Here is a 15,737-nt window from a genome sequence, read left to right as displayed (position 1 = left end):
CTGTGCGAGCTCATAGGGTCAACCGAAAGTCTCCTGGATCATCATTGACGTAACTGTGGTCCTCGAACCACTAGCGAAGGAGATATAGGGCCATCATATATGACCAGCCAATCTGTATTCTCCCATTCTCCACTAAAGTTTGGATTCAAGAGCCTCTAGAGCTTCGAACATGCGAGCTAGTCTAAGGAAACTGTGAGTTTGTCCCCTAGACCTGTGGGTATCTTCGTTTCGCCCCACCAAGAGCATCTCGCTATCACCGTTTCTGTTCGAATAGTTAAGCACCAAGCCCTAGAATCTAGATCAAGATGCGATGGCGACATGGACATACTTCAGTATTCGTAGGGGGGCTGTAAATCAAGTCGACGTACTCAGTGGCTTTGTTGCAACCTTGGCCTGTCTATAGTCTTTGCTCTTTTGGAAATATTCAAGTGGTGCCTAACAACTATGTCGACTAAGCTTACACCTTGAGAACGTTTGAAGTATCCATATGGCAGTCGAATATTGAACCACTATTTCAGCTGTAGCGTCTGGTTCCAGCTATACGGATTAGATCATGGCATCTTTCCCGAGACGGCGGCTTCGGGGTCACGGAACTTGGATCGATTCCCGAGGTAATCCGCCCGCAGTTCACGAATGACTCCTTCGTACCTCCCTATCCTATATTCCATATGTACAAAATTCAACTCTTCGCTCCTAAATCAAAAGAAATTCTTCATTGGTCGCATTTAACCCAATAATATTCAACATGGGGTCAATTGCACCAGGGATTTCGGACGATACCACCCAATCAGCAGATCAGATCGATGCTTTCATCCAGAACCACCCGGTCGCAATCTCTCTACGAAATGATCCAGAGTACACCGAGGTACGACCACACTTGAAAGTAGCAGAGCAATTTCGTGCCCAGAATTTCATGACAGGGGCACTTACGGGGCCACACAAAATCTCCGTGCCGCCGTATGTCTTTAGCAAAGAGAACGGGGAGAAATTGGTGATGATCATGCACCTTGGAGAACACTTGTGTGACTATCCAGAAATCGTCCATAATGGTCTGATTGCAGCCCTTTTTGACGAGGGACTGGCAAGGTGTTGCTTTGCAGCTCTACCTCACAAAGTCGGGGTTACTGCTAATCTCAATATTGAGCATCATCAACCCTTGATGGCCAATTCATACATTGTCTTGTCTGCAGAGACGACGAAATTGCAAGGTCGGAAGGCTTGGGGGTATAGTCGAATTGAGACGCTTCCGATTGATAGTGACGAGGCGAGTCTGATCGCGGAAGCCAGGGGACTCTTTATAGAGCCGAAGCAGATTGATGTAAGTTCTCTTGGAAATTTGGCTCCATGCACGTAACTGAATATGTATATTTGCAGGTATTGGGAGACTCGTATAGATCTTGAGCTTAAATTATATCCGTTATGCATGTTTCGTGGATTTACGTGGGGCCTTTTTTTTGGCTGAAACCAATATTATCCGATTTATCCGTTGAAACGCAACATGAAATCAGGCATCAATAAGTCATAATATTGCAGTGTGTATATAGCCTACTTCGTAGCTCAACGACTAGGCATATTTCTGATGCCAGCCGCTATTGTCCGTCTTATTATTGCGGGCATCGGACCGGGCGGACCGGACGGGCAATGTTGACCTTAGTCTACATCGCCTAACACTAGCACTGCTGCTGAAATGCTATGTTTAAGTGTCTCGATTAGAAGTTGATATCAGTTCAAGGGACATCTGCTTCTTGAGAATGTTTCCAAAGCTATGACTGCCATGAACTATCAAACTCCACTTCGGTCAACCAGTTAGGACACCGGATGACCCGATCTCAATATTCCAACAAGGGTTATCCGTACAACCAACATGTTCGGGATGTTCTATGATACCGTGGGCCACTCTCATACCAGCCCAATCGAATAAATGCTTCTAACATGGCGGAGAATTAGATTCTCTCCTGGACGAAGTCAATCCTTCGAAGTGGGTCCCAAGCATATTGTACAGTAGATCGCTCCTCTTCATCGATGTCTTTGGAGACCCTGGATCGTCCAAAGATTTTAGAAGACAGCTGTTTCCAAACAAGGTCCTTGTCACAATATTCCCTGGAAATCTCATTTCGAGTCTCTCTAAATACTGTCATTACAAGTTGTCTGGTGAAATGACTTCTGATCAACCTTTCGGGCGAATTCCGTCCCTGAAGCTAATGCTGCATTAGTGGGTTCGCCTTTCCCGTGCGTCATTATCGGGCCGACCATACCAAAGCCATAGATGACAGAGCAATGCTAGGCCCTGATAGGAAACACGAATCCTATTCAAATAATGCAAACTTAGTTTCAGCCCGTGGAGAAGCCCAAGGGTACTTTGCGCAGCAGCATATAACCGTGTGTCCGGCTCGGCGCGATGCGGGGAAACCACGGATTTCACGCCGAACATCTGATTGCCCCTCTTTGCTCGTGTTGCTTTTAAACTTCTGATTTCTCCTGCATCGAGTTCAATTTCTCATACATAACTCATCTTCTCAACTACAAACATGTCTCCCCAAGGCTCTAGATTGCAAGGAAAGGTTGCCATTGTCACCGGTAAGGCATTCCCAAATCATTGACCTCGTGCATTGCTCCTCCAACTAATCACATATCTTTTGACTTACAGGCGGAGGCTCTGGCTTTGGTGCCGCCATCGCCCGCCGATTCGGTGAAGAAGGCGCTAAGGTGCTGGTCGCAGATATCAACGTCCAAGGAGGCGAGCAAGTCGCTTCGCAGAACCCCGGCAACCTCAAGTTCCAGCGCATGGATGTTACATCGAAGTCCGACTGGACGGCCATTGTTGACTTGGCCTTCTCCGAGTATGGAAGACTGGATATTTTGGTGAATAATGCCGGGACTAGCTATCGGAACAAGGTATGGATCTCGGGTGATTGAGGGATTTGAGAAAGATGATAACTCACTCGGTGATAGCCTACCGCCGAAGTGACCGAGGACGAGTGGGAGCGAGTGTTCAACGTCAATGTTAAGAGCATCTACTTGGCTGCTAACGTCATCATGCCCAAATTTATCGAGCAAGGTCAGGGTGGCTCTATGATTAACATTTCTTCGACGGGTGCTAGTCGTCCTCGACCGGGTCTGGTGTGGTACAATGCCTCCAAGGGCGCTGTCACAAACGTACGTTGCCATTATTATACACTTGAGAGTGTTCTTATTTATTAATTGATTATCACAGGCTACTAAAGGCCTTGCAGCCGAGTATGGCCCTCACAACATTCGAGTCAACAGCGTCGCTCCCCTGCTGTCCGGTACCGGCCTCTTTTCCATGTTCACCGGCATGGAGGATACCCCCGAGAATCGTCAAAAGTTCATTGGAAACGTTCCCTTGGGTCGCTTGACAGAGGCAGATGATATTGCCAACATCTGTCTGTACCTTGGTAGTGACGAGGGCAGCTTTGTTAACGGTACTGAAATGGTCATTGATGGCGGAAAGTGTATTTAAGCCATGATATCGATCCATAGCGGTTTATAATCACGGCACAGTTGTCACCATAGGTGGTTTCCACAAGTCCACCACTTTTCAATCAGGAATCCGTGTCATGTCCTTATACCCGCGATGGCTTCGGGAATTGTGATTGATGCCCGTCGTCCGAATGCGTATGATTTTCAGTTCCCAACAACTGCCTGGTTTAATGTAGAATCTTTGCACCGAAATATGACACGCAAGATTATTATAATCTAGGTTTCTAGTTAGGTAATTAGGAGTAATGACAGGAGGTTTAACTGCTTATAAATGAGCTTCCTTAATTAGATAAAAAGAATGACTATGGCGAGGAACGATATCCCTGATACGAAACAACATTTACCGAGTAACTGCCACTTTCAAGGAGCGAAGTTTCTTCCTCATTAAACCGAGAAGATTCTTCACGAGACTCCTCGAGCGACTTAGAGAACTCCTCAAGAGATTTAGACGATTCTTCATGAGACTGAGAGGATTCCACGAGCGACTTGGATGATTCCTCATGAAGCTGAGATGACTCCTCATAAAGCTGAGAGGATTCCCCAACAAACTTAGAGAATGCCCCAAGAAACTCAGAGGACTCCTCAGGAGATTGAGACGGTTCCTCGTGAAGCTCAAGCTCAGATGGTTTCTGTGTAGACTTAGAGGGCGCCTCAAGAATCTTAGAGGACTCATCACGAGACTGAGACTGAGACGATTCCTCGTGAATTTCCTCGAAAGATTGAGAAGACTCTTCATGAGACTCGAATGATTCCTCATGAAGCTGAGAGGATTCTTTCATAGACTTAGATGACTCTTCTAGCAACTTAGAGGACTCATCATGAGACTGAGACGATTCATCAAGAGGCTTGGAATCATCATCAACAGGCTTGGAAGATTCCTCATGAGACTGAGAGGACTCGGCATGATAACCAGATTCTCGTCCAATGTCCCCTTGGTTGAAGTACGACAAAGGAAGAGCGCCCAACCAGCCCAAAACATAAGACTGAAGCAAGGAAAAGAGTTTGACGGAATTTAGAGTGACCAAGAACAGAATAGCATAGACGAATGCTTTCAACCACGTAAAGCGCTCACTTGATTCTGTGAGACGCTCAATTGACCATCACTTTAAATCCTGATGCTTGGGCTTGGTGGCACACTCACTCTTCCCGCAGCAATCAATCTTATCACAGCATTGATCGCCATTCTTCCAGATGCAGTTATTGGCATCATCTCTGAGGTTGCAAGGTACCTCCAGAAGCTCGTACTCAATACACGAGTCTGTGGCACGGGTGTCCATGCTGATGCCAGGACTGACGTCTGGACAAGCCTGCGTGATTCCTTCGACGAATCCGGTAAGACAGTACTTTCCGCAGGGCCATTTGGTGATCGAGAAGTTTCCAGCCTTGGAATAGTCGGTTGTCTTTCCTATGTGTCCACCGTTCTGTTTGCCATCCAGCCACTGTCCGGCATCGGTTGCGGCTGGCAGCGTGCCGTGGAGATCTTTGATATTAACCTCATTACTGGGATTGACAGGCAGGCCAGGAGTGCATTTTTGGTCTCGACAGAATTGGAACTTGCCAGGTCTGATGTACTTGCTCAGGCCGGTTTCGGAGTATTGGTTGGCGTTGAATGTCAAATAGTTGCCTGATCGTCCCTTGAAGAAGTAGCATTTTCCTACATATTCTCAGTTGACCAGTAAAGGAAAAAGCAGACCAGGAGAAAAATGTCAAAAACTTGACTTACCAGTTTTAATGCCCGAGTCACACTTAACAGGCTTGCAAGTACCATCTGCAGCTTCCTCCTTGCCATCAGCACACTGGCATTTCCCATTGATCATCTCCTTGCCATTAGTGCACTTATTCGTTCGCTTGCACGTCTTGCCGTCAAAGGTGGAACCTTCCAGACAGCACTCAAAGCCGACGGCTTTGGAGCCCGTCACATCGTGACCTTGGCCACAACAGTGCCATTCAGTCTTGGGAGATCCCTTGAGACTCGCGCCCGGTGGGCAGCAGGTGCCGTGCTTCTTATCAGCACTCAAGCTGAGCACCTTGTCAGGACCAGTGCAAGAAAGACTCCCGGTAAAGGGCCCATCAGGCCATATCACTCTGTTTCCATCGACAGTGAAGTTATCTCCAATATCTTTGACCGGGACCTTCTCGGCATATGTGAGATGTGAGCGCAGGAGAAGAGTGAGACCGACTAGAGAGAGGCCGCGCATGATGATGGTAGGAAGGTGTAAAATGAGAAAATACGAGAAAACTGCGAGATTTGATTTGAGAAACCGAGAGTATTATTTGAGATCTTTAGCCCTTTTTATATTTCTTTCTGCCCTTATAGTAGACTCCCTGTTTGGTTAGTTGTATGCTACTTCAGCTTTACACAACCGCCCTATTAGTCTAAACTGCGCCGGGGAAGCCACTTGATCTGCAATGGCTTGCTGAAGATATGACAGCAGTCAGCGGAAAAAGAAATCACCTGGAGAATCTGCATCGTACTTCTGCCGCCGAACAGGCTACCTGAGCAAACTTGAAGTGTCGGGAACGCCGTGGCTGGAAACATAGTATTCTAGTAGGCTATACGACCTGAAGCACTTGAAAGATACATTTCATATTTTCGTAATCTATATCAATTCAACTAATTCTACCAAATGGCTCAAGATTGACAAATAAACGATTCGCGTATAGGTGGCGCCATGTGTTGAGCGCAAACTCAATATAGCAAACAAGTGTTTGAGAGCCACAGATTTACTACAGTTTGCTTTAGGCTTGGTTAAATACGAGCAACAAGTTCTACTAAGTTAGCTTAGGATCGAGAACTTTACTGTCACCAGGTCAAGTACGAAAGACACGCGTAAGCCAAGAGCCCAGTTGCAAAAGCCAGAAACATCACTCCTAGAATTGTCTGCCTAGCACAGTGGAGGCGTAAACAGTGGCTGGCGCAACATTTTGAGGTATCTGTAGTGTACCATGGCTGACAGCTCTTTCTTTCCTTGCTATCACACTTTAGCGCTATCGCTAATCTCTATATGGTATAGACCCTTGACAGGTTCGGCTGAAAACGCCCCAGTCTCACGAACTGTCATGCATCCCATACGAACCTCTGCAGTAAGCCCCGCATTGATTATCGCATGGCTGTCAATCGTGTTCGTGATGAAAAGTTGACGCTGGAGATCGACGCGCGAAAGGGCCGTGCCGTCCCACGCTTCTGCAGCACGCCCATGTCAGAGAACATAAGCTGAAAAGTGCGGGGATATACAGGTACCGAGGTCTACAAACCAGATTATTTCTACCTGCGTCTTAAAATAATCTCTTATGAGTTAGCTTATAGGCAATTTCCGTGTCGGTAGAAATTGCCGACTCGAGATTTGGTGCAGTGGTATGACGTACTCTCTACGGAGAATAAGTATAAGTCACCACTTTGTGTGAGGGGATGCAGTTCAAAGTTGATTTGAATTAGGGATTGCTGAGGGAATTAGTGAATATGGGATCGCCTGTAGTGAATAATACTATATCTTGTATCGCTACATGGAGGGTGAAGTAAGAGGCAGTCTGTTGAAATACTATCCTCGCTATTGACACATACTAGATAGTAGACGTTGACCATTCCGTTCAGAGTAACAGAGAACTAGAAAAAATCACAATTCAGCTCTGTATGAGGGATTTTCGCCACTGGAAGACAATGCCCGACGCCTCGCATGATGCTAGGTAGGAGCGAAGATCTAGGGTTATCTGCATGCTGCACAGATAAGCAGTGGCGGTGTTTAAAAACAATAATCTGGATACAGATCTTTCTGTGATCAATACAAGACCTTGAAGAGACAGAAACTATAGATGGGGAGCTCAAGTACTTCCTATGAAGTCTGATACACGCTAAATTGTTGTTACGAAGTAAATGCTATATCGAGGGCCAGGGTGGAAGCTAGGTAGAGAACTGATGATGAAAAAAAGCAGATTGACCTACCACGTAAGGTTGTTTCTATCCAAACAAATGGCTAATCGAGGGGCTCGTAAATTCGTATCTTGACCACTAGGCAACCGGCGAGATTCCAACAGAGCCGAACTATCCGCTAAGATGATTATCACAGGGCACCGAAAATGTTGCCACTGACTCGAGGTTACGTTATGTATTCCGAAAAACAGAGTCGTCAGAGTGTTATATTTCAGCAGCTTGCTAGGGACTAACGGGGGTAGCTTCAGCCAGCCATCTGGAGAATGACTTCCGTGTCTCACTCGGTGGCTCGCTGAGCCCGGTAACTCCTGCTCTGTGAAGATTCACCACTTTCAAATTTCATACAACGCCTGGTGAACATGGCCGAATTTGGTTTCCCTTGCTGAAAGAGTCAGTTGATGGATATTCCGGACGTTGATGACACTTATGCTAAAGGTCCAGAGAACTCATTGGTGGGTGTTCCCGGTTCACTGGAAGGTTTCAAGGACCAGGCTGTTTGCTGCTTGGCAGTTCTATAAGATACCTGCCCTGGCCCTGCTAGAAATTTCCCTCTTTGTTTCCCACTAGATTAGGGATTCAAAGCTTCTGTTCCTCCGGGTTCTTTGCTTGTGCTCACGTCGGTAGTATTCATTTTTCACCCATGGAATTTGAACAGTAACAGCTCATCGCGTCGCAAAAGGGAGCCATGGAGAAATCTTGCTGATGGAGGATCGCTGGGTATAGATACGAAAGTCAACCCTGATTCAAGACTCCTGTGCCAAGAGTATGAAATTCAAAGAAGAGTTGATGTATTGTGGGAGGAGTATTTTACAGTTCATCGTCTGAACGATATCTCATGGAAGATAAGTGGGACAGAATCTAGCAATGAGTGCATTCTTTTACTAAGCTACCGAATAAACTTAGAATCTCCTGATCTCTTCCGCAGGCTTGTTAGCGATCGCAGCTTCGATCTTCTCAATGACCTCATCCGTCAATTTATCAGCCACAGCGAGCGCACGCAAGTTCTCATACACCTGCTCAACACGAGAGGCACCAGTGATCATAGAAGAGATGTTGGGGTTCTTCAGGATCCAAGCCAGAGAAAGCTGAGCAGTCGAGATACCCAACTCCTCCGCAATCGGCTTCAACGCAGCAACCTGCTGTAACTGCTTCGTCCACGTATCATCACCAACAGTCTTGCGAAGACCCTTAATGTAGCCATCCTCGGACTCGGCCAGGCGCGATCCAGCAGGTGGCGTAGTAGTGTCGTTGTACTTTCCGGTCAGAACTCCGCCCTTGAGAGGCGAGAAAATGGTCAGGCCCAGGCCGTGAGCCTCGTACAGCCAGCGGTACTCCTTCTCGACACGATCGCGCACAAGCAAATTGTACTGGGGCTGTTCGACTACTGGGCCAATGAGACCCAGTTTGTCGGCGATGCGCCAGGCATCGGAAATTTCACTGGCAGACCACTCAGAGGTACCCCAGTAAAAGGCCTTGCCATTGTTAATGAGATAGTTGAAAGCACGCACAATCTCTTCCATAGGGGTGTCACGGTCCGGACGGTGGGCATAAACAATATCAACATAAGGAAGGTCCAGGCGCTTGAGAGACAAGTTCATGCCCTCGATGATGTGCTTTCGTGAGAGGCCGTTGTTGTTGAGAGGCTTGGCAGGGTTGGCGCTGTTGGCTTTGCCCCAGTAGATCTAGTCGAAGGGTTAGATTCAGCCAAAAACACAAAACTTATCGCTTAGAAATATAAGGTGCTTACCTTGGTGGAAATCACCAGGTCATTCTGCAGCCACCCAAACTTCTTAATAGCTTCACCGAGCACAATCTCGGATTGTCCACCAGAGTACACCTCGGCGGTGTCGAAGAAGTTGACGCCGGCGTCATATGCGGCCTTTAAACAATCAAAGGAAGTCTCTTTGACGGGGTTAGTGTTTATTTGAGACGAATTGAGGATAATGGGCATTGTTTACCATTTCCCACATGGCCACCGTAGGTGAGCCAGCTTCCGAGCGAGATAACGGACACCTTCAGACCCGTCCGGCCCAGATTCCGGTACTGCATTTCAGGAAGACCTTCGGCCATTTTGAGCGAGATTGTAGTGAATTGAGTGTAGCGAGGGATGATGAGGAAGAGGAGAGAGTGGAGAGAAATAAATAACCCCGCGACTTTTAGCAGGAATGGTGCAATTTAAGTAGAAAATCAAGAATCGGGGTTGTAGGCGAAATAGGAACCTTATGTAACTGCGTTCTGCAGCACCACACCTTCGCGGGCCGAATAATCGATGCGGGGTAGCTAATGTCCGGGACACAAGGAGGGGCAGAGACGGAGTTGACACGGGGCTAACGGGGGTATCTTGGACGGAATGGCTGTTTCTTTTTCCTAATTAGGACGCCGATTCAGGGTCCAGGCTTCGGAGAAATACTGGTGGAGTGGGGGTTTAGGCTAATTGGTAATTGAGATCGAAGCCGATGGAACTGCTTTGACTCGGAAGCTGATAGATCTGCAATTTCGGTGAACCACAGGAGCAGAGAATAAGAATGCAGCTGTGACATGCAAGATTCCCACTAATGTGAGGGGTGTCAGCATGTTAATTCCGAACCAATGGATTGGTTTTTGGGAAGACCCAGTCAAGGTCGAGATGCTTTGGTAAACGACAGAAAGGTGCCTTCATGAACCGTAGGAGATGCATTGGTTTAACTGGTGACTGCGGAATAAACAATTTTACTGCAGTATTGATAGTAGCTCAATTGGTCTATATCAAGGTGATCCTGGCAAGCGAAGGAGATGCGACCGTAGCGAATCTACTAATTCAGCGCTTGTACAGGAGAATTTGAGCTTTACGGTCTGATTGATGTCTGCAGTATCCTCAATTATCTCTATATACTGGGATACTATCTTGTACGATATTCCGTGGCTACATTTATTCACAGAGGTTATAGATGTTATTCTAGTAGGCGCGACAAACCGCTAGACATTGACAGATCCATGGATTCTGGATTCTACAAGTAGAAAGTGTGTTGCACTAGATGCAAAATGAAAAAGATCCCATTCTTTATTCAATTTCAAGCAAAAGAGAGGACCTCAATTCCATCTCCAGCATTCCATTAACAATTACATGAGGATTAGTCGATTAACTTCGTGGGTAACCCCCTAAATCAACAAGAGTCAATAAGGACTGTGCTATCCATCAAGGATTCCAAAAAGATCAAAAACAACCATTCCAGGTCCATTAGGCTGGTAACCAACTTCCAAGTGCTCTATTCACACCCAGTAGCAGTCGCACCAGGACCATCGGGATATACAGGAGTCATTTCCTGATCCGCGCATTCACAACGATCTGCCTGGGCGGGTAAATCTGAGCAAATGTCTGCTGACGCAGTTGCACAGTACTCATTGATACTCAAAGACGTTGTCATACCAGGTGGACAGGATCGAGTGGGCATACAGTACGTCTCGAAGCTAGAAGCCCCGTCCATAGTAGTAACGCTATACCATTGATCAGACGGGCATGCGCAAGCGACAGCTGAAGTATGTTAGTTTCAACCTCAAAACAAGAATTGGATTCTCAACTGACAAGTTATCATAGCATCATCTCCTCCAGCCAATGTTCCACTGTATAGTGTTTCAGTCGAAATTGGCAACGCGCCATTAGAGCATTCGGTGGTAATCCAGTCTGCATCTGTGGGGAAGCAGGTAGACACCTGCATGCAATGATCGGGATGCCACACTGAGGGGAAGTATCCTTCGTCACAGGTGATCGGTGCCTGGGACTTGTAGCAGAAGGAGACTGGTGTGCCCACCGTACAATCTGTTGTATGCAGGACGGTAGCTCCATCAAAGCACCGGAGGGACCCTTCCTCGGTGACGCCAGGTGGTCCTGCCGTTACAACATGAGTAGGCTGGACTAGATTATTGATGGCTGTTTCTCGAGGGAAAGACAAGGTGGCGATAGGGAAAGTAAGCGAGAGGACCACTATCAAGTAAGGCATCTTCATTGCGGAATAAAAGACAGGAAGTTTAGGCGATGATCAATTGTATTGCTTGTGAAATCCTGTAGTGGCTGATAGATCAGACATTCGAGGTCGGATAGAGAGCTCTTATATCTCTTCTAACACAGATATGAGGTGCAACTAATAGGAGTGCCATTTATCGAGCCTTCCAATCGGGACGTTCTTGACGGTTCTGGCTGAGCCTTCGAAGATCGAGATCTACCGGAGGAGAGTTCATACTACCTGATTGCAAGGTCATTTGCAACACTCTAACACTCCAAAAGGAGGTTACCCGATGTATTCTAGAGCACGACATCAGTCCTGAATACATAATTAGAATTGTCAGAACACAACAAGTAGGCGAATATATTCTTGATGAGGAGATTCCAATCCGGGCCTATCTGACAGTAAGGTTTCTGCATGGCGACCAGGGCATGTTTTTCCCACGATAGCCCTGCCTCAGGTAGGACAAGATTATCGTCAAAAATCCCAGGAATTACAGAATGGACCAGAATAAGGTCGCCGTCAAACGTGCCCGCTGCGGTGTTACCTGCATGTCAATGACAGCCTTAAAAAAACTGTTGAGATGTTTCTCTTACAATTTATTTTGAAGAGTTACTCAAAGCCCTCGGGAAATCTAGAGGTGGAATGGCGTGATGGGGTCTTGACTTTTCACAGTGGAAGATAAAGGTTTTATTAGCTGACAATGCATGCGTCAAAGATCGAGACCATTGCACCGCATGATCGAGGCTACTTCACGTTTCATCTGTCCCGCTGATGGGGTCACACAGTAGCGATAACAATTCTTTGGTCACACTTTATTTTCATCTAAGATTAAGACACCGTCAACATGATGGGTGTCATGAAACCTATATTGTCTCAGTTAGGTCAGGTACAATGCTGGGTTTGTATATCACATATTTTGAGACAGCATACTGCAGTCCAACAAGGCCATTTATAGCTACCACGTTACTTCATGCCTCGGAGATTCTCTATCGCGGCCAAAAGAACTTTTAGGTTTACAGCATAATCAGCCGAACGATGTTTTATGTTCAGGTCAGATTCATTTTTGCGAGAATTGACAATATCAGCAATATGGATTTATCACCCCTTGACAGGGATGCATCCATGACAGCACAAGAGCAAACATGTACATGAATAGAAAAGACCCGAGTCATAGTCCAACACTCCAAGAGAGTCGATGAAACTGCAACCGCACTCGAGATGGAGTCCGATAGACGAGAAAGGAACGCCACGCACAGCATGGTGTTCCCATCCCAGGCCACGTTTACATCTCCGTTAGTGACCGTGTCTCTTGTGCGAGTGGCGATGATGGTTATGAGCGTGCCGGGCTTCCTTCTCGGCACTGAGATCCCGTTTTTCAGGTTCCGCAGGAGTCTCATCTCTCTTCTCAACATAGGACACCACGGTAGAGGTCTGAGTGGCAGTCGTCAGTGCGGTAGACAGAGTGCGTTGAGTGCCAGTGCTGGTGGCGTATGGGACTCCACCCTCGCCAAGCATGACAATAACTTCCTGTTGCAGGTAGACAATTTCCTCGGTGTATTGATCGACTTGAATTGAGGTGGTAGGAGTAGGAGTGGGCGATGAGGTAGACGTGGTTGAGCTAGTAGTAGTTACAGCAGTGTTGATAGCAAGCACGTTTCCAACGTCAATCGTAGCGCCGACAGAGACGGACGCAGCACTGGTGGGGGTCGAAGTGGACGAAGAGGACGAAGAGGAAGATGCCGATCCCATAGTAGCGTAGGCTGGTCCCCACTGCATTCCCATGGGACCTGGCAGACCATCGGCATGCATCTGGACGTTCTCATTCTTGAGCTCAGAAGGCAAGTCAAGGAAACACTCGCGCTCCTCTGTCTCGCTTTGAATATCAAAGATTTCGCAAGCGGAGACTTCACCCGACTCACTCGTGCAAGTGTCAATAGCCTCTTGCAGCACGCCATCTTCCCAGGCGTACATAAAGTCACCGTGGTATCCATATCCAGTGGGGTCTCCGTTAGCCAGGGCGAAGTATCCATCGACATCCTTGAATGCATAAGTGTTCCAGATAGTCTCATAGAACAGCGAAACCAGGCGCGTCTCGTATCCCTCGGGGCAAGTACCTGTGATAACGAGGTCGGGGTAGGCAACGTGGGACTTGTGGTCGGATGAGTCAACGTCCTTTCCATTCCAGCACGAAGGGAACATCAGCTCCAGGCGGAGTCCGTCGGGGCAGTTTGCGTCGAGGAAAGTCTTGTTCGGCATGAAGTGACGGTAAAGAGATGCTTCGGCAGTGCCGGCGTAGTCCAAGCAGTTGAAGCCCAGGGCCTTCTGACGGAGTGCCTTCTGGGAGACCTGAGCACCGGACCACGAGGACTTGGGAGGATCGGGGACTGGCCAGGTGAAGTTGCGCTGGAAGGGATCGCCGGCCAACATACGGAAGCCGTCAGGGAACGCGGTAACATTGTCTCCGTACAGGAGGTAGTAGCTGGAAGTTCAAAAGGTGTTAGTTCATGACCATGAGTGAGCTGCGCAACAAGCAAAACATACGCAAGCATGCCTCCAACCTCCTCGACCAGTTCAGCGCTGCCGTTGGTGTGCATGAAATAAAGCGCAGGGGTCCAGTATGCAGACAAGTCCTGCGTCACGGCGCAGGACGTGCAGCTAGACTCGCGCAGAGTCTGCATGTTCGAGTTCATGCTGAAGCCTACATAGACAAATCAGCAACTACTTCTCTGAAAGTGAGACTTGATATACATACTTCCTCCTCCATGAATCGCATGCACATGAGAAGAGATCTCGCCGGGGTCAACGATGGGGTCCAACCGGGCGACACCAGTTCGCCCACGGCAGGGGAGACGCCAGAACGCAGAGGTAAAGGCTGGAAACAGGGTAAGACAGGCGACCAAGGCCGCTGTCAAGCGAATGTCCTGCATTTTGGCGACAGCAATCGAGCCTCGTCCACGATGATGGGGTTTGATAGAAGCGAATGACGACCTAGATAGGGAACGAATGATGCAATAAGCTCTCCAGGAGGACCGAATCGACCGGTCTGACACGGCGAGCGCGTTTAAAGAAAGTAAACAAGGCTGGTGTCTGCACAGCGATGGAGTTGAAACTCTGAGACAAGAGTCAGTTTGGGCGCCCAGTGTGAGTTTGAAGGGAGCAGCATCTGCAGCATAGGTAGTGATGTCGCGGCGAAAATGGCAAGTTCGGCCATGCCAGTCGATCTGAGCTCATCCCAAGGTTTCAAAGATCTTCTTGAAGACCATGGAAGGTGAAGGTGAACGCTCTCCTTGGAAAGGAAGAGGAATGTTCCCCTTGCATCGGGACTGGCAATCCTAGGCACGGCACTGGACACACGAGGGGAGGGGCAATCTCGGGATAAGCTCATCATGGCATGCAACTTACCGTTTGATCTTCAAACGCGTTCTCTGTGACGTAGACAAATAAACAGCGAGCCTGGTGGTGGCGATGGTAGGCAGTAAACAACCTTTATCCGATCTATACAGGAGGTGGAGTAAGAAGGATGTCTCCCTTTCCACGTAATTCCACGAGAGACTTACCTCGATTTTCAGAGAAAGATAAGAGCCAGGCGCAGCCTTAAAGAAGCGAAAAGAGAGTTATCTTGAAAAGAAAGAAGAGACCTTGATGCCTAGACAGGCAGTGAATGAACGAGAGTTATACCCAACGATAGGGCTAGAGAAGAGAATGTGATCGGGGCGACACCAAAGAGAAAACCAAACCAGACCAGACGAGAGGCAGAAGAAGGGAATCAAGTACTCCGTAATCCAAGAATCAAACCAGGGGCATCCATCTTACCACAAGAAACGTCCGTCAATCCAAGCCCCCCGCCCTCCTTCATCGCACCGTGCTTTGCGGGTTAAAATGACTTGGCCAATCCCCTTGATAATCAGATATTAAAAACCCCTCCGCCCCTCTATCACCCTTTGGGCCTTTACGACGCCCATTCAGGCAGAGTTTTCGTGGGTGGAAATGAGTACTAAACCCTGGGGGCGATCAAGCGGATCTCACGATGCGACCAGCAGTCCTAAGAATGTGCAATAGCAAGCCATAGCGGTGCAGAAAGAGTTGTCTATGCTTCAAAGGGGAAAAGTACGTGGCCCCCAACGTGGACACCAGGGGTAAAAAGCGGGCACTAAGAGTGGGCTTTTTCTAACGGGAGTATGGGACTCGAAGACGAGGAACATCACACTCTAACTAGTGATGAATCAGAAGTCCGGACTAACACGATGATTGTTCCACCGTTTGTGCTGGTGAGACGTTGAACGAACCGTCCTGTTCCTGAGCTAATCATAATAACCTGTGGGAGC

The 15,737-nt window shown here is 47.8% G+C and overlaps 6 protein-coding genes across 6 annotated transcripts; 2 read left to right on the top strand and 4 right to left on the bottom strand.

The window, feature by feature from the left end:
• Positions 1-745: 745 nt before the first annotated feature.
• On the top strand, positions 746-1,354 carry N7496_004339 (PaaI family thioesterase; the record flags this gene model as incomplete). Its single annotated transcript, XM_056697270.1, has 1 exon — positions 746-1,354. The coding sequence occupies one exon, from the start codon at positions 746-748 to the stop codon at positions 1,352-1,354; it is 609 nt and encodes a 202-aa protein (XP_056559482.1).
• Positions 1,355-2,528: 1,174 nt separating this feature from the next.
• Positions 2,529-3,481, top strand: N7496_004338 (SDR family oxidoreductase; the record flags this gene model as incomplete). Its single annotated transcript, XM_056697269.1, has 4 exons — positions 2,529-2,577; positions 2,648-2,895; positions 2,953-3,156; positions 3,215-3,481. The coding sequence occupies 4 exons, from the start codon at positions 2,529-2,531 to the stop codon at positions 3,479-3,481; spliced, it is 768 nt and encodes a 255-aa protein (XP_056559481.1).
• Positions 3,482-3,803: 322 nt separating this feature from the next.
• On the bottom strand, positions 3,804-5,699 carry N7496_004337 (cysteine-rich secreted protein; the record flags this gene model as incomplete). Its single annotated transcript, XM_056697268.1, has 3 exons — positions 3,804-4,579; positions 4,643-5,155; positions 5,225-5,699. 3 exons carry the CDS (start codon positions 5,697-5,699, stop codon positions 3,804-3,806), a joined length of 1,764 nt encoding a protein of 587 aa, XP_056559480.1.
• Positions 5,700-8,328: 2,629 nt separating this feature from the next.
• Positions 8,329-9,499, bottom strand: N7496_004336 (potassium channel beta subunit family protein; the record flags this gene model as incomplete). Its single annotated transcript, XM_056697267.1, has 3 exons — positions 8,329-9,111; positions 9,177-9,331; positions 9,388-9,499. 3 exons carry the CDS (start codon positions 9,497-9,499, stop codon positions 8,329-8,331), a joined length of 1,050 nt encoding a protein of 349 aa, XP_056559479.1.
• Positions 9,500-10,674: 1,175 nt separating this feature from the next.
• On the bottom strand, positions 10,675-11,412 carry N7496_004335 (uncharacterized protein; the record flags this gene model as incomplete). The annotated part of the gene is made up of 2 exons (XM_056697266.1): positions 10,675-10,940; positions 10,992-11,412. The coding sequence occupies 2 exons, from the start codon at positions 11,410-11,412 to the stop codon at positions 10,675-10,677; spliced, it is 687 nt and encodes a 228-aa protein (XP_056559478.1).
• A 1,293-nt stretch (positions 11,413-12,705) lies between these two features.
• N7496_004334 (DUF1996 domain-containing protein) lies at positions 12,706-14,339 on the bottom strand (the record flags this gene model as incomplete). The annotated part of the gene is made up of 3 exons (XM_056697265.1): positions 12,706-13,891; positions 13,954-14,110; positions 14,165-14,339. The coding sequence occupies 3 exons, from the start codon at positions 14,337-14,339 to the stop codon at positions 12,706-12,708; spliced, it is 1,518 nt and encodes a 505-aa protein (XP_056559477.1).
• Between the last annotated feature and the right edge of the window lie 1,398 nt (positions 14,340-15,737).

The sequence above is a fragment of the Penicillium cataractarum genome (assembly GCF_028827025.1).
Source record: "Penicillium cataractarum strain IBT 29864 chromosome Unknown utg000002l, whole genome shotgun sequence".
In the NCBI taxonomy this organism is placed as follows: Eukaryota; Fungi; Ascomycota; class Eurotiomycetes; order Eurotiales; family Aspergillaceae; genus Penicillium; species Penicillium cataractarum.
The sequence above is the reverse complement of the archived record's forward strand: the minus strand, read 5'-3'. Positions and strand labels throughout refer to the sequence as shown.